This window comes from Camelus ferus, chromosome 5, assembly GCF_009834535.1.
Source record: "Camelus ferus isolate YT-003-E chromosome 5, BCGSAC_Cfer_1.0, whole genome shotgun sequence".
Classification (NCBI taxonomy): domain Eukaryota; kingdom Metazoa; phylum Chordata; class Mammalia; order Artiodactyla; family Camelidae; genus Camelus; species Camelus ferus.
The window spans coordinates 95,859,384-95,882,703 of record NC_045700.1 but is presented as its reverse complement, the minus strand read 5'-3'; the positions used below and the strand labels follow the sequence as shown (position 1 = coordinate 95,882,703).

General features: G+C 57.1%; 1 protein-coding gene across 9 annotated transcripts in view; it reads left to right on the top strand.

Moving 5' to 3' along the window:
- Window positions 1-23,320, top strand: part of HDAC4 (histone deacetylase 4) — a 270,795-nt gene that overhangs the window by 163,894 nt on the left and 83,581 nt on the right. For all 9 annotated transcript variants that reach the window (XM_032480679.1, XM_032480677.1, XM_032480678.1 and 6 more), the window contains 2 exons: window positions 2,092-2,336; window positions 17,817-17,967. In XM_032480679.1, coding sequence (XP_032336570.1) covers window positions 2,092-2,336; window positions 17,817-17,967 — 396 coding nt within the window. The remainder of the gene's footprint in view (window positions 1-2,091; window positions 2,337-17,816; window positions 17,968-23,320) is intronic.

The following is a 23,320-nucleotide window of genomic DNA, read 5'->3' as shown; positions in this document are numbered from 1 at the left end:
TTGAGGTTTTATAAAACTGGTGGTGTTTAAACAGTTTTTCTGTTGTGCCGTATTTCATATTAAAAATGCTCATAAAAAGAAAAGAAAGGAAACTAATAAATTCCAGTCTTGTGTGGGGTGGGGGTGGGGGTGGGGGTGGGATAGCTTACCCCCGTTCCCTGGTCCTGCTCACAAACCGTTTCTTTGTGATTTTTCTTGCATAAATGTCAAATAAGAACCTTTTAATGCATCAAGCCTGACCCCCAACTAGAAAAAAATAAGTTCACTTACAAAGTTAGGGTGGCACTTCCGAGATTTGGGGGAAGAAGCGGAAGAGAAAAGTCAGCTGGTGTTTGTCCCGGCCTTGTTGGGGCTTCGAAGAGGAGAATTAGATAATTTTTGAAATGACTGAAAGTGAAAGTTTGTCCCCACGCCCTGCAGCCAGGGTCCAAGCCTTCCTGGGGGCCTCTGCCAGCTTAGCCCAGGCTGGGGGCTCAGGTGGGAGCCAGGGCTTGGTCCTGAGGGGGGGAGATGGTGACTCCAGTCATGGAGCCAGGGCCCTGCTCTGGCCCCAGCAGCACCCTCCCCTCCGCCAGGGTGCGCCCTGCCCTGCAGGTACCAGGCCGCGTTTCAGTCGAGGACACCACGGCTCGAGGAATCAGCTCAGGGGTTAGAACCTAGGGCTCCTGCCAGAGCCGAGCCTCTCCCCACCTTGCTTCACAGGGATGGCCAGTGTGGACCTGCTGCTTGGGCAGTGACCACAGGACTGCCCTGTTCCCAGGGGCGGGTCCTCTTACGACCGTTTCACCAGAATCTGTGAGCTGCAGAGCACAGACCTCCGCAGAAACTGGGTTACTTCTGGGTGCCGGGTCCCCGGGCCTTGGTCACTCAGGGTGACCCTGGGACAAGGTCGGGTGCGTAACGAGGCCTGACCTGCAGGGAGTCTGGGCAGAGACGCTGGGATGAGACCGTGCCAGGTGGCGATGGCTCTGAAGGTAAGGAACTGGTCCTTGGCGGCCCTTGTCTGTTGAGTCCGGGACCCACCTGGGCCCCCGTCTCCGGCGCCTGGGTCTGGTGCGAGTCGGCTGATGAAGGAGTGAGCCCAGAGCAGGCTGCCTGGGGAGCACTAAGATTTACGCCCAGCCATGGGCCTCTGTGCTGGGCGAGCAGAGCCCGGGGGCGCTCTCCTGCCCGGGGGAGGACTACAGGAGGCTTGACCTGGGAGGTGCCGTCACCTCGTCACCTTGTCACCTCAGCTCGCAGCCAGTGCCTGCCACCCGCCCGTGCTTTTCAGATGCAAACCTGTCAAAAAGGATGACTCCCTTTGGGTTATGTTGCGACACCCACAATTTAAGACTTTCCTTCTGCATTCACTTTCTCACTTCAATTTGGTGTTGGTTTGGAAGCGTTAAGGTTGACTCCGCTTCTGCTTCCAGTCAGAACACTTGCAGCTCTGTTGGCAGTCTGCTGGTGCGGCGGAGAAACCCATCTTTTAGCGAGCTGTGGACGCACAGGCCTGCTGCGCCAGCTGGTGCGGGCAGGCCGGGGCCTTTCGTTGGCCGCAGTCGGTAAATGCGTTCTCCAGAGGGTGCTTGCCTCCCCGTGGAGAAGCGCTCCCCGTCCTGGGCATCTGCCTGGACCACTTCAGGGCACAGGCTGCTCTGTGGTCCCCGCACACGGCTCTCAGTGGCTGCATGGCAGGGAGAAGAAAAAGGCGGTTTGCTTCTCCGCATACGGATGTTGGGGCTCTTTGGAGACCTTTTCTTGCTTTTTCTCTTTGTTGACTTTCAAAAAAGATGTCAGAAAAGGCCACTGGGCTGCAGCGAGGTCCCCCGAGAGAGAGGGCCTCCCCGCAAGGAGGGAAGGGTGCAGGAGTGGGTGCCCTGGTCCCACCTCCCAGCCTTTGGCCCTGAGGGCTGGACCCCTCGACGGCCTCCGAGTCCTGCCCTTTGAGTCTGTGGGGCAGGAGTGGGGGACAAGGCATCCCAGACGTACGGTTGCCTTCTGCATACGGGCCCCGATGGTTGCAGTGGCTCTTTGGAAGGCAGCGATGGGGCTGGGGGCCAGGCCGCTGCAGTGACCGGCACTTCTCTGCTGTGTTCTCTCCTGCAGTGGATGTGGCCTCGGCTCTGCCTTTGCCGGTGGCCCCCCCGGCGGTGCCCATGGACCTGCGCCTGGACCACCAGTTCCCGCTGCCCGTGGCGGAGCCTGCGCTCCGGGAGCAGCAGCTGCAGCAGGAGCTCCTGGCCCTGAAGCAGAAGCAGCAGCTCCAGAGGCAGATCCTCATCGCTGAGTTCCAGAGGCAGCACGAGCAGCTGTCCCGGCAGCACGAGGCCCAGCTCCACGAGCACATCAAAGTAAGTGGCCGCAGGCTGCGCGGTCCCGTGGCTGAGGATCGGCCCAGAGGACCAGCCGGAGGGCTGAGATTCAGTCCCAGGACATTCCTTGCTGTGCCGTTAACACCAGTCACTAGACACCTGCATGTCCAGCACGGGCGCTGGCTGAGTGAATTGTGGCCCATGTGGCCTTTAGTGGGAAACAGCATTTAAAAGTCACGGTGTAGAAACACACTGAAAGTAGCATTTCATCCACAAATATAAGATTTGTCCATAAATGGAAACATTACCAGCAAGAAGAAACACCAGAATATTAACGGTGATCATCTCTGGGTGGTGTGTTTATGCATCATCTTCACTGTCTTCTTGGGACTTGTCTGTCTTCTCTCCATTTTTCCTACTGACTTTTCATAGTCAGAGAAAGACAGTAATATTTTCTTTTAATTTAAATGGAATAAGAAAAAACTAACGTAGATCTTTTGGGGAACACTCACTCTCTGCATGTATATAATCTGACCCCAGATTTTAAAAGAAACACATACTGGGGATGCATAGCAAAGTCATGTTACGCAGTTGAGGGACCACTTACGACGTCTGTGATCACAGCATGCTCTCACTGTATTTAGGACCGTGCAGGGCAACGATGTCCAATGGAATTAAGCAGGTATATATTACAGTTACATAGGTGATTTTACATTTTCTGTAGCCACCTTAAGACACCAGAAGAAACTGGCTGTGTAAGTTATGTTATCGCTAGGTAACAAATTACCTGAAAACCTAGCTACTGAAAAAAACACACGTGTGCTGTCTGGTTGCATCCCTGGGTCGGGTCCGGGAGCTGCCTTCCTGGTGGTTATGTCTCAGGATCTCTCAGGAGGTGCAGTCAAGCTGCCGGTCACGGCTGCGGTCTCATCTGAAGGGTGCTGGGGCTGCAGGGTCACTCCCAAGCTCACCTGCGTGGGCATAGGGAGGAGGCCATGGGTCCTCACCACCTGGGCCTCTAACAGCAGCTTCCCCAAAGTGAACATCCCAGATGCCAAGATCCAAGGGGCCAAGAAGGAGGCCTCCGTGTCTTCTTGCCTAATCTGAGAAGTGACACCCCCTCCTGCCTTATTCTACTGTCTCATAGATCAGCCCTCCCAGAGGGGCCCAGGCAAGGGGTGACCAGGGGGCAGGGATCTTTGGGGGCTGCTGGGAGCCTGGCTGCCAAAGTTAAATTAATGTGAAGACATTTTACTTAAGCTCCTACTTCTAAAATTGTTTTCACTCAAAATGCATAGAAACACTTGTGTTTGTCGTCAACTTTGGTGCACCATTGCAGATGAGACATGGAGAGCACGTCTCCGCCTGGCCCCACAGCGTTTCAGGTGCCCTGTGACCACATATGGTTCGAGGCCACTTATGGGTTGGGCAGCAGGGATGTAGAGAATTGAAAGGCCATGCCCTCATGTTCCCCAGTTCTTCTGCAATGCCCTTTCCATGGAGACCAGCATGGCCCATGGGTGGACGTCACTCAGCCAGGCCTTGGCTTCTTCAGGTGTCAGCCACACCCAGACGGTCTTTGCCCCCTGGTGCCAGGGGGGAGCTGCCCTGAGGCCCTGGGTCTTGGCGGGTTTGATTGTTCCTCTGGGTTTTGTTGGTGTCGGGTTGTTGCTGCCTCTGCTGCTTCCCCTCTACTCCGTGGGGCTTCTGAGGTCGACGTTGGACAAACCAAGGAGGGAACACTTTCCAGAGCGGCTGGAAGTCCAGCCCCCATCGTTTTGCCTTTAGAATCCTGAGCAGGCGAGTGCTCCTGCCTATCAGAGGTCACCGGTCTCCATGGAGACTGGCCTCCAGCAGCCACGTGGTCCTCTACTTTTCAAATAAGCACTCTGGGGTTTGGGGTGGAGCGGTTGAGGGCCCTTCGTGGCTGTTGGGACTAGAGGGAGGCCCTGCGGGGACGCTGGTGTGCCCTGGACCTCGCCCGCCGGTGGGGAGGCCTGCACCTTGCTAGTGGTTGCTGCTCTGAGGTGCAGGGGGGACAGCGGTCCAGGCGCCAGGCCAGCCCCACCCGAGGCGTGTTTGGCAGCACCCACTTTTCAGGACGGTGGTGGGGAAGCCCCAGGCGGCCCGGGCCATGGTCCTGGCAGCGGGTGTCAACCCAGGTATCTGCCTTTCAGCACCGGCGAGAGCCCCCGCAGGCTGCCGCCCCTTCCCCACCCGGCAGGCTGCTACCTCCCCCTCAAGCACCGCCTCCCGCAGGCACCGCCTCCCCAAGCACCGCCCCCACAGGCTGCTATTGCCCCCACAGGCTCCGCCCCCACAGGCTCCGCCCCCACAGGCTGCTACTGCCCCCGCAGGCTCCGCCCCCACAGGCACCGCCCCCACAGGCTCCGCCCGCGCAGGCTGCGGTCTCATTTTGTCCTGGAGGTTGCAGCCTCTCATTTCTGTGCCTCCCAAACAACGATTTAAAAAACAAGCCCTGGGCTCCCTCACGTCCGGTGACCTTGCCGGCCCACGTGGGGTAGAGCTACTTCTCAGCATGTTTTTGAAGATCTGCCGTCACAGGCCTGTGTCTTTATGTCCTCTCAGAAGCCCGAGTGATGGCTGCGGGCTGGCTCTTCCCGGTCCTCTCGGATGGGTCCCCTTTTCCCGGCCCCATGGCGACCGGCGGGGCCCGAGGTCGCCATCCACCTGCCCCGACCTGGTGGCGCGCTTGCCACCCGCTCTGCGTGCGGCCCCCGCCTCTGCGCGCCACAGCCCAGCGCGGCGCCTGGGTGACGAAGGGACCGGGCCGCGTGCTGGTTTGCACTTTTCCCCGCTTCCACTCCCCGCACACTTGTCCTCGGACAGCATGTGATGGCGGGATCCCGGCAAACTTGCCGGGGTGGATTTTTGTGCTCCTGGGATTAAGGAAGATGCTCATTGTTGACATTCTCGTGTATGTATGAGTTGAACCTGCAGGTTTTACAAGGAAAAAAAAGAGAAATAAACAAACCCCAGGTACGTGAGGGGTCAGCAGAGGCAGCACCAGGAAGCAGCAAACATCCAGACGCTCTGGTGCTGCCACCGCCTCTGGGTGAGACCCGGCTTCCCGCGGTCCGGCCTCTGCCCTCTGGGCCTGGCCTCCGCGGCCGGTTCCCTCCTCAGCTGGTGCTTCACGAGTTGTGCCACCTCTTCGGAGATGGAGGAGAGCGCCCCCAACCCCGAGTCCTCCCGACAGCGCCTGGTGCCTCGCAGCCTGGCGGGTGGGGGCTCCTCATGTCGGGCGTGCCCCCCCCCCGACTCGCCGGCCGGACGCCCCAGGAGGCGATTGGAGCCCCGGAACCTGGCTCTGGGCTGGTTCTCAGCAGCGCAGGGAGCGCCTCCAGGTTCCGTGTTCTCCGCAGTTTAATCATTTGTTTGTTTTTCCATTTGCAGTGGAGATCTTCAGTCTGAAGCCGTTTAAACTGTGTGATCTGGCGTTCCCTCCGCCCGCGCTGCTGTGACGATTTAGGCCCTCCTCGTAGGCCGTGGTGCTGTTTGTGACAGTTGGCAGTGGTATTTGTCAGACAGATTTCTTGAGCGCACAATCTAATTAGTGTCGTTAAATCATCAGTGAATTTGAATAGGATTTTATAATTAAAAAGGGAATCGTTTTTGAAATGGAACTTCAGTTGTTAACCTCGGGTGCAGAAGGTCTCCCGTGAGGTTTCCACACTCAGTGTCACGCTTGTACAAGACAATTTCCTTGTTGGTCGTGATTCAGGGGCCCCGTCCCCGCTCCGTCCCTGCTCCGTCCTCGCTCTGTCCCGCACTGTGGGTTCTCTTCTCCCCGGAGCGGGGCCCAGGGAGCCTGGTCACCAAGGCCAAGGGCTGAGAGTGTGGTGCCACTGGGTGTCGGCAGGTGCTTGTGTTCAGAAAATTGTTGGCCGCTTCATCACCTGGGAGAGCGTAGCTGATCATCTGGCAAATGTAACATTACCGAGATTTGCCGCTTTGGGCGTTTGTTGTGCTATGTTTAACTTTTAAAAACTTTCATCAGAGAAATTTGTGTTTCTAATGTATCTAATAGAAAGGTAGTGTGTCAACACAGAGAACCTGCCCTCGCTGCCCCCCACCCAGCTTCCCAGGCCACAGGTCTGTGCTGGCACGTGCTCCCTGTGTCTCCACGGCCAGCTTGGTCCCTGAGTCCTGGGTCCCTCGCGGTGACTTCCCACTTGGGGGAAGACTTGGCTTTCTCACCTCCCCCCCTCCATGCACCTGCTGCATCTTCGTGGTGCCCCCACACTGAGCCGCCTCCTAGTTAAAGAGCCCTTCAGGGGCTCCACCTTCATGGGGGGGGGGCTGTTGCTTATGCCACGCAGTGACCGCGTGACCTTCCTGATACAGCTGTCGGCTTTCCCTGAGTCTGTCGTCTCCTCCCTCACCATTGGCTTAGTTCCCTGTGCCTGATGCAAACCCGGCCCCACAGTCTGAGAAACCTGTCAGCCCTTCTTGCTGTGGGGAGCGCCCCCGTGCAAGCCAGGACTCCTCGGCCACCTTGTTCTGGGTTCCAGCCTGCCATCCCTTCCCTTCCATCCACGGCAGTGATGTTCTTATAAACATGTGGCTTTTGCTGCTTTGCAAGCGCTTGTAATATTGTATTGGGAAGGAATTAGACATTCCCTTCACTGATGGGAAGTGCTGTGAACACTGAGCAGACATGGGATGTCGACCCTGGTGTCTGGGAGCCACCCCCAGAGCTTCCAGGTGGCAGCCGCAGTCTTCTCTGTTCGGGGCGATTCCTTTGCCCTTTGCTCTGCATCGTCCCGAGTGCTGAGGACACACCTGCTCTCCAGCCCTGCCTGCAGCCTTTGTTCTTGTGAATTTGTGTCTCTTAAAAAGTAGTTCCTCTCAGTGGGTTTTGGAGAGGAGCAGGGGTGAAAGCATGTTCACTCGGCCATGCTCACCCCGACGTCTGGCCTCCTCTTCAGCCGCTGGCTGACAGCATCCTCAGATCTCCCCCAGGGCCCCCTGCACCCCCAGAGGACACCTGTCTAGGTGAATGGCCCAAGCATCACGGGACAAGGAGGAGGAGGCCCGGGGCTGAGGGTGCCCGGCCCCTGCCCGGCAGGGAGGGAGCAGCAGCCTTTGCCTCCAGACAGTCGTTTTCACGGGGACCGCTTTCCTCCTGGTCTCTTTCTGATCGCAAAGTCCTTAATGTTAATTATTGAGTAACTGGAAATTACAAGGGAAATGTGACTCCAGTCCTGTTAGCTAAGGAGGCTGTTACATTTGGAGTGTATTCTTGTAATCTTAAATTATGTACGTTGTGTGTGTGTCGATAGTTGTATGGAATTGGGGTTATACTGATATGCGGTTTTTATTTAGCGTATTGTTAACATTTCCCTTTACCATCACATACGCTTCAGAAGTGTGGTTTTAATGGTTTCATGGTCTTACAGTGAGCCGTGATGAATTTAAATAACCACTGATGGTTGAGTGGCTGGACATCAAGGTCATATCCAGGTTTCCATCTGTTTTGAGCGTCCTTGTGTGTGTGGACCACATGCGTTTGTCTTAATAAAATAGAAGTGGTGTTGCAGACCCCAGATGAGTCCTTCTCCGAGGCCTTTGTTACCTGTCATCGTGTTTCTCTCCAAAAGCTACACTAGTCCTGAGCGTGCACCTGTCTGTCTCTCTCACGTGCACACACACGCGCAGGGGCTGAGAGCAGTAACGGCGGCACTTACTGACCCGGGCCGGGGCTGCCCGGGCCCCCTCATCCCGCCCGCGGTCTGGCCCGGGCCGGGGTGACCCCGGCCTCGCCCCTGCGCTGCCCGCAGACCGCCGAGTGGCTGAGCAGGGACGAACAAGTCAGACTTGTTCACATTGCGTTTGATTCTGTCCCACATGGTGTCTGCATGTCCTTGAGTGTGGTCACCCAGATTTCTACGTGCTGATTGCCTTTTTGCATTTTTTCTACTAATTACCATTTCCTGTGCTGTTTTCCTGTTGCAGTGCTGGTCTCTTTCTCATTGGTACATGAGCGTTCTTCATAAATTAAGGGCATTATTTCAGCGTCCGTCATATCTTGCCATTTGGCTATTAGTTGTGTTTATAATCTAATAGTTACCTACTTGGCCTGCCCTCGGGCATGAAGCAAAACGTGTTTCCAGACAGTGAAAAGTGCCACCTCTGTCCGTCAGCAGCGCGGACTTGTTTTCCCAGCCAAGTCTGTCTCTGGGCCTCTCTGCTCCGCGCAGGCAGGAGCCTTTCCCTGCGTCTCAGTGTCCGGTCATGTGGGGCCCATCCACACGTTATTCTCACTTTACATTTCCCTCAACCTGCCTCCAGGTGGACTTCTGTTGTCCTGGGTGAACCCCAGAATCATTTCTCATAAAGCCCCCCAAATGTTGTCTGCGAACTTACCAAAGCTGCAGCGAGTCAATAAATTAGCAGGAGGTCTACCAGCAACTTTCTGATATAAACGTTCTAATCCAGGAGCGTGGTCTGTGCTCTGAGGCTTCTGTCCTTATGAAAAGACCTGTTCTGCTTTCCTCGTGTGAGACCTGTGGATTTTATGTCTAATCATTCTTGGGTATTTCACGTAATTTTTTTTTTAATGAATAGAATGTGTTCCATTTTATTTTTGCCTTTTCTACTGTCAGTGTGAAGCTCTTGTTTCATTATCATTTGTAGCCCGTGCATAGGATTTTCCTGTTAGTCTTGAGGCGTTTGTGATCGGTGATGCTGTGTTCTCTAGGCAGACGGTGGTGTCCCCTGCAGGTTACAGCTGTTTAGCTGCGTGGACTAGGACGTCCGTAACCACACTGAGATCTCAAAAAGCTGCCGGTGACAGCACATGGGCGCGGCGTCCTGCCAGGACCACGGGCATGGCTGTGAGTGTGGCAAGGCTGGCCTGGGGTGTGGCCGGGGGTGCGGCCTCCCTGAAGGCTGGCTCTGGCACTGGGGTGCTGGGCAGAGCCCCGGGCCCCCCTCAGGGCTGTGTGGGCGCACCTTCTCCGGGCCAGTGACTGTGTTTCCTGCGGTGCTGAGTCCAGCAGCCTCACTGCGACTCAGGTAGTAAACAAGAGCAGGTGGCTCTCCAGGGACGGAAGGCCTTCCCAGGCCCGCATGCAGAGACCGGCCTCCCCACGGGGAAGCGGTGGTCTGCGGGTGCGGTGCTGGGCACCACTCTTCCAGCTCCCAGTGCTCGTCGGGACTGTGGTTGCTGTCACCACCCCTGAGTTTCCCTGCTTCCTTCGCAGCTGGGGATGCTCCCTCCCGATGCCGGAAGGGGCAGGAGGGTGGCCGAGGCTCCGCCTTCGTCCCCATCCGCATCCCAGGCTTCTGCGAATGGCTGGCCCTGCGCCTGCGCTCACTCCCACCTGGCGGAGCCCGGAGAGAAGTGGCTGCCCTCCCCTCCTTTTCTTTATGGAAAATGCATGATTTTAACTTAAGTCATCTTTTTTAAATTGTGGTAAAAGTCACGTAATATAAATTCATCATTTGGCCATTTTTAAGTGTACGATTCAGTGACATTTAGCACATTTACAGTATTGTGCAGCCGTCACCCCACCTGCCTCTAACAACGTGTTCCTCACCCGGGAGGAGTCCCCGCACCGCCGAGCAGCCCTGAACGGCCCGGCCTCCTGCCCCGGGACTTGCCCGTCTGGGAGACTTCATGTGAACGGAATCTCAGTGTGTTGTTTTTGCGTCCGGCTTCTTTCACTTGGCGTAACTTTCTCGAGGTTCTTCTGCACCGTGGTGCGTGCCAGCGCTGGCTTCCTCTCCAGGGCCGAGTGCTCCATTGTGTGCATGTGGCCCAGCTTGTTTGTCTGTTCATCTCTTGGTGGACGTGTGGGTCTTTCCACCTTGTGGTGCCTGTGCAGGTGCTGCAGTGACCGTGAGGGCACGAGTTTGGTTCGAGCCTCTTTTCCGCTCTTCTGGTGCACGCCTGGGAGTGGAGTGGCCGGGCCACGTGGTGGCTCCGTGTTTACCTCTTCCAGGAGCCACTAAACCCCTGACTCATGGTTTTATTGCAGTAAATATACAGAACCTAACGTTTACACCTCTAAGTGTCCAGCTCTGTGACATTAAGTACATTCACACCGTTGGGCCATTGTCACCGACATCCGTGTCTAGAATTTTTTCATTCTCAAAGTGAAGCTCTGTCCCAATAAATACTCACTCCCGACTCCCTCCCCAGCCCTGGCCCCCAGCATTCAGCCTTCTGTCTCTATGAATTCGACTACTCTGGGTGCATCACACAACGTCTGTCTGGACCAGCCCAGCCATGTTCAGTGTGGGTTTCATGATAAATTTCAGGGGTCTGGGTCGTCACGGTTGTGTGTCCCCACAGAGCACCTGAAACAGGTGGTGTCGTCTTGCAGGCACAGCCCTCACCACGTGGCTCTGTTGTTAGACCCTCTGTGCGCGCACCGGCGTCCTTCTCCATAGCACCGTCACCCTGCAAGTACAGGAGAGACTCGTCCAGAACCAGGGCGCCACTGCTGCTGCCCTTCCCCTGGCCGGCCACATGCCTGCACTGGGGACCCCCTGAACCCCGACTTTCCTCTTAGTTACGTAGCTGATTTGACATATGTATATAAAGTGCTCAAGTGTCTAAAAACAAATCAAATGGGTGAGAACCAGGTTGGCCCTGTCTTTGTGAGAGTACCCACGTGCCGCGTGTCAGACGCTCCCGTCCGGGGGGAAGTTAACGAGCGCCGTGTGATTCTCTGACGTTCACCGTGCTCCGGAGCCAGGGCGGCAGGCAGGTCTGTCTTTGGGCGGTTCTAGAATATGGACCTTTGAGGATGGATCTGATGGTTAAGTTGAACCCAGAAGTGGTTGACCTCTAATTTAACCATGAGCCATTCTGTTGTGTTTCTAACAAGAAAGGCAGAAGTGAGCTGGAGCCGTGAACCACCTCTAAACCGCTAAGAGACCAAATTTGGGGGTGACTAAGCACAGGGGGTCCCCTCCCGCAGGAATGCCCTGGGGAGGCACGTCCTCGATGCACATTGTTCTCTCCGAGTGTCAGGGCTTGGGGTCCCTCTGGGCTTCTGGAAGCTTATCTCTTGCACTTGGGCACTAATGCCTCTGGGAAGGTTGTGCAGAGGGCAGACTCAGACGTGTATGCAGAGGGGGCGTGGCTGTGGCTGGCGTGCCCCAGGCCTGGCGAGGAACCACAGGGCAGGTGTGGGGAGGCCCCGAATGCAGGACTGACCCCCTCACACACCGGGGTACGCCTGGCCTGTCAGACTCCTTCTGCAGCACACGCTTCCCCTACCCCCACCCCAGGACTTACCTGTTCTGATCAGCTGTTCTCACCAGCCCTTCTTACACTTGTTAACGAAACTTTCAGCCCAGCGGTGGCTTTTTGTCAATTTTTCATAGTTACTTGGGGGTCTTTGCTGTGACTGGGACTCCACCATAGAGAGAAAATACGTGTCTTCAGTCTGAGGGTGTGCTTCTGGGAGCTGTTTTAGACAGACCCTGTCCCGCCGGCACCAGGACCCTGTGGTCCGCTGGGACAGAGCCCGGGGATGCCCAGCTGGGAGCTGGCGGGGCCCCCCACATTCCCGACATCAGCCGGCGCCCCCACGGTGGCTCCAAAGTGGCTGGAGTCGGCTGCACCCCGTGCCTCTGGGGCCGCGGCACCCTTTCCACGCCAGCGCAGTGACGCGGCAACCCGTCCTGACCCATTTGCCAGCAGGTGCCGTCCCAGAGGTGGGGGCCCCTTTTCCACGGTTCCTGCCCGAGAACCAGACTGCAGTGTCATCCTTGGTGTAGGTTTGGGACACTTGCAGTTATTTTCTCAGAAAAAAATCCCTTCGTGTGAGAAAACACTGTGCATGTTACACGTTTTAAAGCATCTTGCCGCGGTGCCCTCCGGCAGAGTTCACACCTCCTCCAGAGGCAAATTCAGCACAGACCTTCCCTTCCCCGAGCCTCATGGGGCATCTCCAGCCTAAGGGGTGAAAAATAAAACCTATTTCCATGCTTTTAATTTGCACGTCCTTTTTTACTGGTAAGGCTCAACGTGTGTGTGCGCGCGCGCAAAATATTTTAGTGTGCCCTGTGCTGTCTCCATGGACAGGGTAGAGTTTTACGAGCTGTTTAGTTGAAAGTGGAACACTTTTCCTAGTAGGAAAAAAGGTAAGATTGAAAGGGAGCCTGGTTTTATGGCGCTGGGGCCAGGCTGTGGTGGTTCCTCTGTCACCCGTCCCAGGAGCTGAATGGGTGTTGTCTGGGGCCCCGGCTTCTGGGTCACCTGAGGCAACTGTTAGTGCGCCTGCAGGACGCACGGAGGTGGTTGTAGCCCTGGGACCTGCGACCTGGGACAGCTCGTGGCCACGTGCTGCGTCAGCCCTGAGCCTGTCTGTGCCTGATTAACACGTTTGCAGTCAGGAATGGCTCATAAACCCGGCACCTTGGGTTTCTAGGAAGTGGCTTCTGGGCAGGCGGATGGCCTTGTGTGACTGCCGTCCGGGGGCACTGCTGGCCACCCCAGGTGTCGTGCTGGGCCCTGCTTTTCCTTTGCCGCCTGACGTTCTGGAGCACGAGAGCGCCGTGCTCTGTAAGGTGCCGGCTCGCCTTTGGTGGCGCCGTCTGCACTGCAGCCTGCCTGTGGTTCCTAGGGCTTTTTGTGTCTTTCCCAAGGTCACAGCTGCAGAAGTTTGTTCCACAAAGAAAACCTTGCCTTGCATTGACTGGCGATGTGGTTTCTTCTTCTTCCTCCTCACTGGCTCTTGTTGTTAAATACGCTGCCTCTGGTCCGGCCCAGGACCCTCCCGGGCTTGCTTAGACACCTAAGCCGACTGCAGAGAGAAGATGGGGGTCAGACGCCGTCTGGGTCTTTGGTCCGCCTGGAGCCCCCAGGGAAAGTGTCTCCAGGCAGCTGTGAGCCCGAGGAGGGGAGGAGCCAGGACTCCCTGCAAAGGCAGACAACCCTCCACTGTCTCGTGGGGACGCAGCTTCCAAGGCACCCTGCCTGGGCAACTGGACTTCTTAACGGCCATAATGTCAGCAGTGCGTATCCGTAGCATCCTGGGGCCTGGGGGGTCAGTCTTTGAGCAGCGCCGTAAGCAAGCCCTGTCCTGATTAAGCGCGGTGGTGCTCTGTGACTTCATCGCACTTGACTGCTGCCAGCTTGCCACTGTGGGTCACTGCCCTCAGGACTGAGGAGAGGTGCTGGCCGGCTGGGGGCCGGGAGGCCTCTCTCGTCCCCTGGCCAGTGGGTGGGTAGCCGTCCCCGGGGCTGCCCTTCAGCAGGGCAGGGTTTTATTTTAGTTCACTTTTTAAGGTAAAAATCTGGTTGGGTTTCCACTTGAACATTTGTCATTAAATTCTGAAGCCAGAATCAGAGAAGCTGAGTTCTGGGGATCTGAATTTTGATTCTGAGCCCAGTGTTGGCTTGAAAGTAAATTCAATATTACTCTTGGTTAGATGAATATGATCTGTTATTTTTGTTTTTTTTTCCCTTAGAAAAACTAGGTAGTAGACATATATCGTATTTTAAATTGCTCGTGATAGTTTTTCAGTCTGCAGAACAGTCCTCCCTCCACGGAACAGTCCTGACCCTCGCGCGCTAGTGAGGTGCTCATTGCAGAGAGCTCTGAGGACTTTGCCCAAGACTGACATCAGCACAGCTCGAGGTCTCATTTTCTGTGGCCTGAGCCCTGCATGGAGCGGTGCGCACTCACTCCCCTGGGGCCGACCGAGGACGCGTCACCTGGGACCGGCGGGCATCCCTTGCCTTGCAGCCCTCCCTCATTTTCCAGAGCGTGGAGTGTGGAGTCTCTCCGTCAGAGGTCGAGAGTCAGGCCTGGAAGGCATTGAGACCTTGTGAGGGAGCGTGTGTCCTCACTGCCTTCTGTTCTGTGGACTGTAGCACGCGGGTTGTCATCTGCAATCCAGCAACGTGTCGCGTCTGTGTAACGTAAGACGATGTCGCCGTGAGGCCGCGGGGCACTTGGGGCATCAAAGGCGTCCTTGCTAATTGCTACTTTCACGAAAACTCCAGGGCAGTATTGTTTTCCTGGGAGTTTTGTCGTCCTGTGAACGTTAATCACCAGTATCTGGGTGGTTGTTTCCAGTCTCTTTGTAATGATAATTGAAAAATCGCACTTTCCTTCTGGGTCCTGGCTGAAAGGTAAATACTGTGAGGCTCTCTTAAGTGAATGTCTGCCCGCACCTCGTTTACACATGAAATGCCGAGGGAGCGGTTAAAAGGGAACTGGGGCTCGAGGTAGGCGACTGGGGTGTAGGTGACACCCAGAGGCCCTGCCCTTCACAGCAAGATCTATTGTTCACGACACATGGGGGCTCCTGACCTGAGTGACACCAGGAAGCCCTGAGTTGTCCGTCTCCGAGAACTGGCAGTGCAGGGGATCCCAGAGCCGCTGGCGTTGGCCCGGTGACACCCGGTGAAGGCTTTTACCATGGATGCAGCCGTGGGGCCCTTGGGCAGCAGTCTCTGAATTCATTCTGATCGACAAACGTTTCTTCTGCCTGAGTGCCTTCCTGGGTGTGGGGCCCTGATCCGCGGGGGAGTGAGCGGAGCCGTCCACGGTGCGGCTCTTGGAACGAGACAAATGACAAGGGACACGTTTTATCCCCACTTCTCTCACTCTCTTGTCCCCAGGGTGCAATTTGGTTTTCCTCTTAAAAGATAAGAAAACTCACTGTTTTGAAATTATTGGCAAAGTCCCTGAGCTGGTCTTCCAGACACGACAGTGATGCCAGTTTGAAGGGGCCGAGGCCCTGCTCAGGTCACACCAAATGGTATTGTCTGCTGGCCACAGTCCCTGCAGAATTCAGAAGCCAGTTTGGAGATTTACTCTTGGGGTTCAGCTACCCAGAAAGCCCTGTGGAACGTCCTTCCTATCCCCCAGTTCCTGTAAACCAGCTGTTTGGAAGGTAGTAACTTTTCCATAGAAAGTTCTTAGAAGTGACACCCAGGACCCCTCAGGTGGGTGCTGAGCGGGGTGCCCATTGCTGGTGGCCCCTCCCCCGCACACTGCTGCACGATATGGTCTATGGGCACCTGGCCCTCAGTCCTGGGCACCTGGGTCCCCCAGCGTCTCCCATGGCGGGTGGGTGCTGCTGGGTAGGGTCTGGACACACACCTTTGTGCTGCCTGCTGTCCTGGGCACCAGCGGACGCACGCCTCTCCCCGCCCCCCGCGCTGTTTTGGGGCTGAGCTACAATGCCTCGCTGGCCGTTCTGCCCCCATGGTCCCGGCTGGAGAAGGGAACCCTTGGCGAAAGGCAGGAGGTGGCGGCGTTTGTGGACGGGGCTGCAGTCCTGCTGTGTGTGCCAGCACAGGGGTGGCCACAGGTGTGACCCACCCCCCAGGCTCCGTCCTGTGGGGCTGTGCTGGCTCCCGCTGCAGCAGGGCCTGGAGGCCGGGCGGCCGGGCGGCCGGCTGTGCTGACTGTGGAGGCGGCCCAGGTGGGCTGGCGGGGCCGCGAGGGGGTCCCTGGGAGGCCGCAGGGCAGGTCCGGCGGGGCACGCCGCCCGCGGGTTGGGTGTGTGGACCTGCACCTCAGCCCCGCCCGCACCAGCCTTTGTCAGATGCTCATTCGTTGTCATGGACGGCCTCTTCTCGGGTCTGGCTGGACGGCGTTTTCCCCAGGCAGCGCGGCCACGCCGGCGCCGTAGGCTTTGTTTAGAGAGTGAAAGGGGAGACCTTGCACCTTCCGCGTTTTCTCAATTGATGGTTTTCTCTTTAACGTTTTCAGTGTAACGTGATCGAGACCCAACCCAAGTCACAGATGAGAGGGTGGCGTTGCATCTTTAATAGGAAGGAATGCTCAGCTGTCTGGAATCCTGTCTCCTTTTTGGGGGGCGTGTTTATTTTTTATTTTGAATTTACTGTGTGACGTCTAGGCAGCGTACAGTGTCGGGTCACTTTCTGGGGTGCAGCGCAATGTCTCAGTCATATGTGTCCATACACGTTCTTGTTCATCGTCTCTTTCGCTGTAAGTTACTACAGGACATTGAGAATAGCTCCCTGGGCCGCGCGGTGGGACCTTGCTGTTCGTCTGTTTTACATACTGTAGTTACCCCTGCAGGCCTCTAGCTCCCGGTGTATCCCTTCCTGCCCGCTTCCCTTGGCGACAGTAAGTTTGTTTCCTGTGTCTGTGAGCTGCACCATACGACGTCAGTCATACGTAGAATCTGAAAAAAAAGAAAAAGACGCGAATGGCGTTATTCACACACTAAAGTCCTGTTTCCTTACTTTCCGTGCTGCTCTAGCTGTTGGCAGAACCTGGGCAACTTCCAGACTGTGGAGATGGCGGAAGGCGGTCAGGGGAGGGGGGCCAGGCAGCCAGGGGTGGCCTGTGGTGGGGGCTGCTCGCTCCTCTCCCTGCGGTCCCTTGGCTGGGGAGAGGCTCTGCCCGGGCCTCGCCTGCAGCCCGGACCCTCCCCGGCAGTGAGGTGGCTCCAGGCAGTGACCTAGGAGCTGGAGGTGGGCACAGCAGGAGCCTGGTGCCGGCCCGGCTCTGCTTCCAGGGACGAGAGTTTGGAGATGTTCCTGGATACACACTGCCCGCTCCCAGGCTGCTGGCACACACGTGCACACGCGTGCACACACACACGCTCACGTAGATGGCTCGTGTGTCTCCGTGTAGACTGTTTTCTTGGGTGCAGGGGACCCTTCGAAAGCTGGGCAGCCTCCCCCACCTGCCCCTTGGGGAGCCCTGGGCAGCGGTGTGCCCTGTGTCCCTCATCCTTCACCCCTGAGCCCCTTCATCTTCTCTCAGGGCACAACGCTGTCCTCATAGAACAGCTGGAGAAGAGGAGGGGAGGCCGTGAGAGGCACCTGCAGCGTCCTGGGTGGGGAGCCCTTCAGGCCGAGGCCCTGACCCACCGGCCACTCGGCGCCTGGGTCTCCTCTTCAGAGTGTCGCGCTTTATGCTTCGTGCTGCAGGACTTCGGGTCAGCGGGCTCCTCGGGATCTGACCTGTCTGCCCCCCACCACCCCGTCAGCATGGGGCTTTTTTGCTTGTTTTGTGCCCATCGTGTGTTTCCAGGCACCTGTGGTTTCTTCTTTTTCTTGGCGAGGTGGGTCTCTAGCGTCCAGACACGCACTTCTGCTGCGGTGCTGACGTCCGGGGGGCATCTGAGGTGCGTCAGGCGGGGCTGTCGCGAGCACAGTGCCCGGCACAGGCCCACACAGGGCTTTGCATGGGTCCTTCCTGGGAGTGGGGTTGGTGGGTCCTGGTGGGTGAGGGCCAAGCAGTTTTCAGAGTGGTTACATGGCGCCTCAGAAAGACATTCCCAGCTCATGAGACTGCGAACGTCTTCGCGTGTGTTTTCCTCCAGCAGCTCAGCCTCTCATTTTCATGGTCAGCATCCTGTGGTTCGGAGACTTCCTGGAGCAGCCCTGCTTCCTGCACGGACCACAGCACCCTCTCCTTAGAGATGCTGGCCGGGCCGGGGAGCGCGGAGGCTGATCCCTGCTGGCCTTCATGTGTGTGTCTGCCCAGGGTTCCCGTTGGGAGCGAGGCCCTGACTCTCTGTCTCCTCCTTCCCTGCTCGCAGCAACAGCAGGAGCTGCTGGCCATGAAGCACCAGCAGGAGCTGCTGGAGCATCAGCGGAAGCTGGAGCGACACCGCCAGGAGCAGGAGCTGGAGAAGCAGCACCGGGAGCAGAAGCTGCAGCAGCTCAAGAACAAGGAGAAAGGAAAAGAGAGTGAGTGTGTGGGCGGGGGTGTGGGGGGCTGTGATGGGCACAGCAGGGTAGGGACAGGGCGCCTGGGCTCCCCGGGGCACCCCCGCGGGGCTGTGTGCAGTGCCCCAGCTTCAGTGCTAGTCCGGCTTTGCCTTCGTGTGGGGGCTGCAGGGGCACTTGGTGCGACTTGTGGTTTGACTTAAGCCTTTGAAAGACTATTCAGCAGCTCCTAGTGGACTTAAAAGATGCTAAAAACCATGAGGCGTCCCAGAAGCATCTGATCTTCAGCTGTGAGTTCAGATCCTAACTTTAACCCTAACTTTTTCAAAGTCCTGTTTTGGGAGCGTCTGCCCGGTGTTATTAGCTTGTAGGACCACTGAATGGAGACGCAATGACCCACATTTGGGTTATATACATGCCCTTTGACCCTAGGTTTTGCTTTCCACAGTGGCTGCGCTCGTGTGAAGACCAGCGTGGTCTGTTACCTGCCGGGAGACCCCTGGCCTGACCCAAGCCGGAGGCTCTTCTGCATACTGTTCCCCCTTCAAAAGCTGCACAGAATGTCCCGTGTCTGCCCGGGCAGAGGCCGCAGCCGCCTGTGCTTCCCGCGCAGCCGCCGGACAAAGAGCGGGGCTCGCACGGTGCCTGGGGAGGGTGGGTCCAGCACCGCCTGTCTCCGGAGGCTGCGGCGTCCCTCCCGTGTCCCTGGGCCTCTTTGTTTCGACAGTTTGCTCCTCCCAGTGATACACCCGGGACCTGATCGGGGTGAGCTCGCGCCCACATCCCCAGGCTCTACAGTTTCCACCAAAGCCCTCAGCTCAGTGAACTCACTTGTTCCCCATTAATGCTGAGAATAAGCCAGGACGTGATGGCCTGACTATAGAGCAATTTACTCTTTTAATGCTCAGGTGTAAAAATAGACGTTTCTGCACATTTTACCAACACATATTAACCTCAAAAGCCTCAAACCCTTTATCCTCGACTACTGAGAATGGTGCCACCCGTACGAGTCATTTTAACACGCCTCTGTTTAAATTTTCACCTTTATGTGCATGAGATACAGCTTAGGACGTACTGAAGATTTTTGTAGGTCTGTTATTTGAGATGGCTTACGAATCTTTTTTATTGGGGTGTGCCCCACATGCAGAAAGCACACGGTCTCCAGTGTGCACATCCCTGTGTAGCCGCCACCCAGCAGAGCGCCCGGGCCAGGGCAGGAGCCGCCTCCAGGCCCCCGTGCCCGGAGGCCATGCCACCTGACCGCTGACACCCCGACACCAAGGGTAACTTTGCTTTTCACCTTGATGTGAGCCAACTCGTCCTCACATGGGTTTTCACACTTTGGTTCCTCCACCCGGCGTCGTGCTGTGAAGCCTGTCCTCCCGGTGTGCGGCTCGTCCACTGTCCTGCTGCGTGTGGCCCCCGAGGGGGTTCGTCCCCTCTGGTCGGTGGGTGTGGGGTGGCTTCTGGTCGGAGCTCCTGCAGGTGATGCTGCAGCCCCGGGCGCGGCTCTGGAGCAGGCGGGGTGGGCGTGAGGAGGCGCGGCCGGCGCGCGGGGCGCCCTGGCGGGCGGTTCCCAGGGCGGTTGTGCCGCTCCTGAGAGTCCCCGCTGCCGGCGTCCCCCCGGCACTCGCTGCCGGCGGCACTTTCGTCTCCGCCCTGGGGCTGCAGCGCGTCCCGGAGCGCAGGGCGCCTCGGCCAGGTTCCCCGTGCTGCTGCCCTTCCTGGGAGGCCCTTGTTCAGGCTTCCTGCCCGCTCTTCTGCTGAGACGTCTTCCTTCTTCTTGGTTTGGAGTCGTTCTCTTTGTGCTTAGGAGTCGAGCCCCTTGTGGGTGTGGTGTGTCTCCAGGGTCTTCCTCCCCTCTGCCCTCTGCCCGGTCCCTCTCCTAACGGTGCCTTGGGAACAGCAGAGACTCAGTCCTAATGCCGCCGCATTTGTCAGTCTTAGCTCAGTCAGGATAGAGTGTAATTAATCTGTATTATGTCTCTATTATTTTGTACATTTTATAAATGATCCCTTTGAAAGAGAATATTATTTTTCCTAAAAGTACGTAGCTAATTTATCCTCATTTTCAGTTTATCTGTTTGTACATTCTTAGTAATTGTTTCTAAACATAAAATTAACAGCTTTTGTAATTAGTTACCACAGCATTTTGCTGTTAAAATAATCAATATACTTTAAACATAGTTTTACTTGGACTCTCTAAGAGTTTCAACGTAGAAAGCACGTCAGGAGAGGTTCTGTTCCACAGGAGACCTAAATTTTGTACCAACAGTTGAAAGTTGTCACTAAATCTGAACGGTATACGTGGTCACATCACAACAGTTAGACAAGAGACAGCTCACAGGCTCGCTGATCACCCACCGTCGAGATTCCAGGATGAGGACGGAGGCCGTCAGGGGAAGCAGAATGGCAGGTCTGGGCTGCCCACTGCAGAGCCCTCCCCGGGCGCCTGGGAGGACCAGATGCCGCTGCCCGTGGGGTGGGGTGACTGCTAAAATGGAAGGCGGCACCCGCTGCCCCGTGGGCCCTTGAGTGCCGGTGGGGTGGGCTGGCGGGGTAGACAGTGCCCGTCACACTCACCACTCTCACTGCCCAGCCGGCCAGCTACAGTCACACCCCTCCGCCCCCCGCCGGTCTGGTCCTCTCCGCCACGCATTCTGCTCTGAGGGCGCGGCCGGGGTGCGGACACGTCCAGGCCTGCAGCAGGTGGTGTCAGGGGCCCCCAGCTGTCCTGACGCCCTGACCTGGCGTGGAGGGTGGGCGCCCTCGTTTTCATTTCTAAAACTCCAGGGACGACTCTGAGGTGCAGGAGAACCAGGTCTAGGTGGGCGCCCTTGCCCCAGGTCAGGAGGCTGAGCGTCCCAGCCGCTCCGTGGCCTCCGTCCTGTGTCCCCCACGTGGGTGCCACCTTCCGTTTTATCAGTCACCCACAGGCAGCAGCGTCCGGTCCCCACAGGCGCCCTGGGAGGGGCTCTGCTGCGGGCAGGACGGCGTGGGGAGTGGGGAGCAGAGCCCAGGTGCGCCTGCTGCGCTGCACCCGCCTGGCCTGCGACGCGGGCCCTGCCCCCGCCCGCCCTCTCTCCCTGGCCTGGACCTCTGTGTGTCCTAGGCTTGTTTCTCTTTGGAGCGGGGAAATGGTTGTTCATCAGAGGGTGGAGGTCTAGGTGATGGGGGCCGGCGGGCTGATGGGCGCCCCACTCACCAGCTGCTCGGTATAGCAGGTCTAGAGTTCCTCCGAGTTTCCCAGAAACTTCCAGTAAAAACGTCTCCAGCCTCACGAGGTTTGGAACGACTTGACTTCAGCAAGCGCTGCAGGCCTGTTTAAGGTCGGAAGCACTTCTGGCCCTGCCTGCCGAGCAGCCCCTTAGCCAAGACATCGGGATGTCCCTGCCTCCCTCCCGGCTGGTCGCAGCGCTGCCCCGGTGGCCGCAGTCCGTGCGTTTGGGCCGCCTGGCTTCGGTGTTAACAACAAACTGTGCTAGGTCGGGCGTTCGGCCTCAGGGCGCAGTCTTGCAAACAGGTACTGGGCGGTTGGCGCGCCATGCCTGGGGCTCTGCGTGCATGGGGCTGGCCGGAGTCCTCCCACAGGAGGTGCAGCGTAGGGGGCGTTGCGGGCAACACACATGACATTGAGCATCTCCAGCTTTTAAGCATTTAAAGGTACAGGGCAAGGCTTCTGTTTTTCAGTTCCTTGGTTTTTTTCTTTTAACGAAGTTCTTCTTGAATTTTTAGTTAAAAGTTTTGTTACACTTATCAACATTTCCTGTGCCTTTTAAATAATTTTAGTATTTTAAATAATTTAAACATTGTAAATAATTTTGTCTTTTACTTACTGACAGCAGTTACTGCTATTAATTTGATAGAAGAGTGAATTCTTGGAATTCGTGCTCTCACCTTACTCAGCAAGAATGGACGATCAGTTACGTTCTATTTAGATGAGCTGTGTTTCAGAATCCAAGATGTGCTGTTGTAAAATTTATGTTAAAAGGAAAAATCCGATGAAAGGCAAGTCTACCCTCTGAGCAGTTTGGAACTAACACAACTATGTATATTTTTTCCCGTTTATATACATTCACCGTCATTCACAAGCGCAGCGTGGTTGGGAATCAGGGCCCATCTCGTAAGGGAAGTCGTGCACTTTGTTTAAAACGATGGCTCAAAGAGCCGGAGTTCAAGGATGAAGCGTCCGACTGTGAGAGCGATCGCCTGCCCTGCTGGGCGGCGTCCCTTCCGCAGAGGCGACAGCCTGGCAGAAGCAGGGCTGCGACTGTGACGCAGGGTGTGTCCTGGTCCCTCCCGTGGCCCGAAGGCGCTTTGTGTCCTTGACTCGCCCCGGACCCCACCAGCTGGCTCCGTGCAGGTACCTCGTACTTCCTCTGTCAACTCTGTCAAACGAGTGACTGATAATCAACGTGAATTAATTTTTTAAAGTGAAAATTAGAAACGTTTGGTGTCCATTTCCTGAAGGTGTTTTATTGATTCTGGAGCTTCCATTTCACGAGGGGAGATCTGGTGGGAGATGAGAGTACAGCTAGCACCCGAGGACAAGGATCAGCCTCTTCCCTTTTGAAGTCCCTCCAATTGAGGTCATCTTGTGCGTCCGGAAGTCTGGGTTCGGGGAGCTGGGTTTGTTTCCCTCTGACTCAGGGAGAGCCTGGTGAGGTGCCCCTCTCACCCTGGAGCTGGCCGAGGGCCATGGTGTCCTGACAGCCTGGGCAGGTGCCCCAAAGGGACCTCAGCCCTGCCAGGGGCCGGCCCACGTCCCTCCCGGCCGGCAGCTGCCCCCTCCACGTCTTGCTGCCTTGCCCGTCACGGGCTCCGTCACACGCCCCACCTGCTGGGCTGGGGAGTGTGTCCTTGTCCCTCCTGGGGACAGGAGCCTGTGGTGCGAGCCCAGGGTGTGGCTGAAGCAGGGGGATCGGAGTGTTTCTCTGCGTGGCCCCGGGGGCCACTCTGCAGAGGGAAGTGGACCCCCGGGAACAGGTACTTCCTGAGAGCGTCGGTGCTGTCTCCTGGGAGGCCCAGGGGAACGTCAAGTCCTGCTCGAGAACTCTGCCTCCTGTCCTGCTTTGCATCCTTGAGTCCTTCCGTCCTTTTGGAAGGACCTGAGGGTCAGCTCCTCGGACAGGCTGTCCAGGTCATGGTCCTCCTCATGCACCTCGTCCGGTCCCTGCCCTGCCAGCAGCCCTGGAGGGAAACACCAGAGTCCCTCATTTTGCCCCCAGTTCTCCCTGCAGTGGGGTTGGACTCACCTGCACACTTACGCACGCTGTGTCCCCTCTGTGTCCCTGGCTCCCTGCCTCCCACCCCAAGTTCCTGGTTGTCGGGCACTTTGTGTCCAGACACGGCAACCCTCTGCGTGGTATTCGGT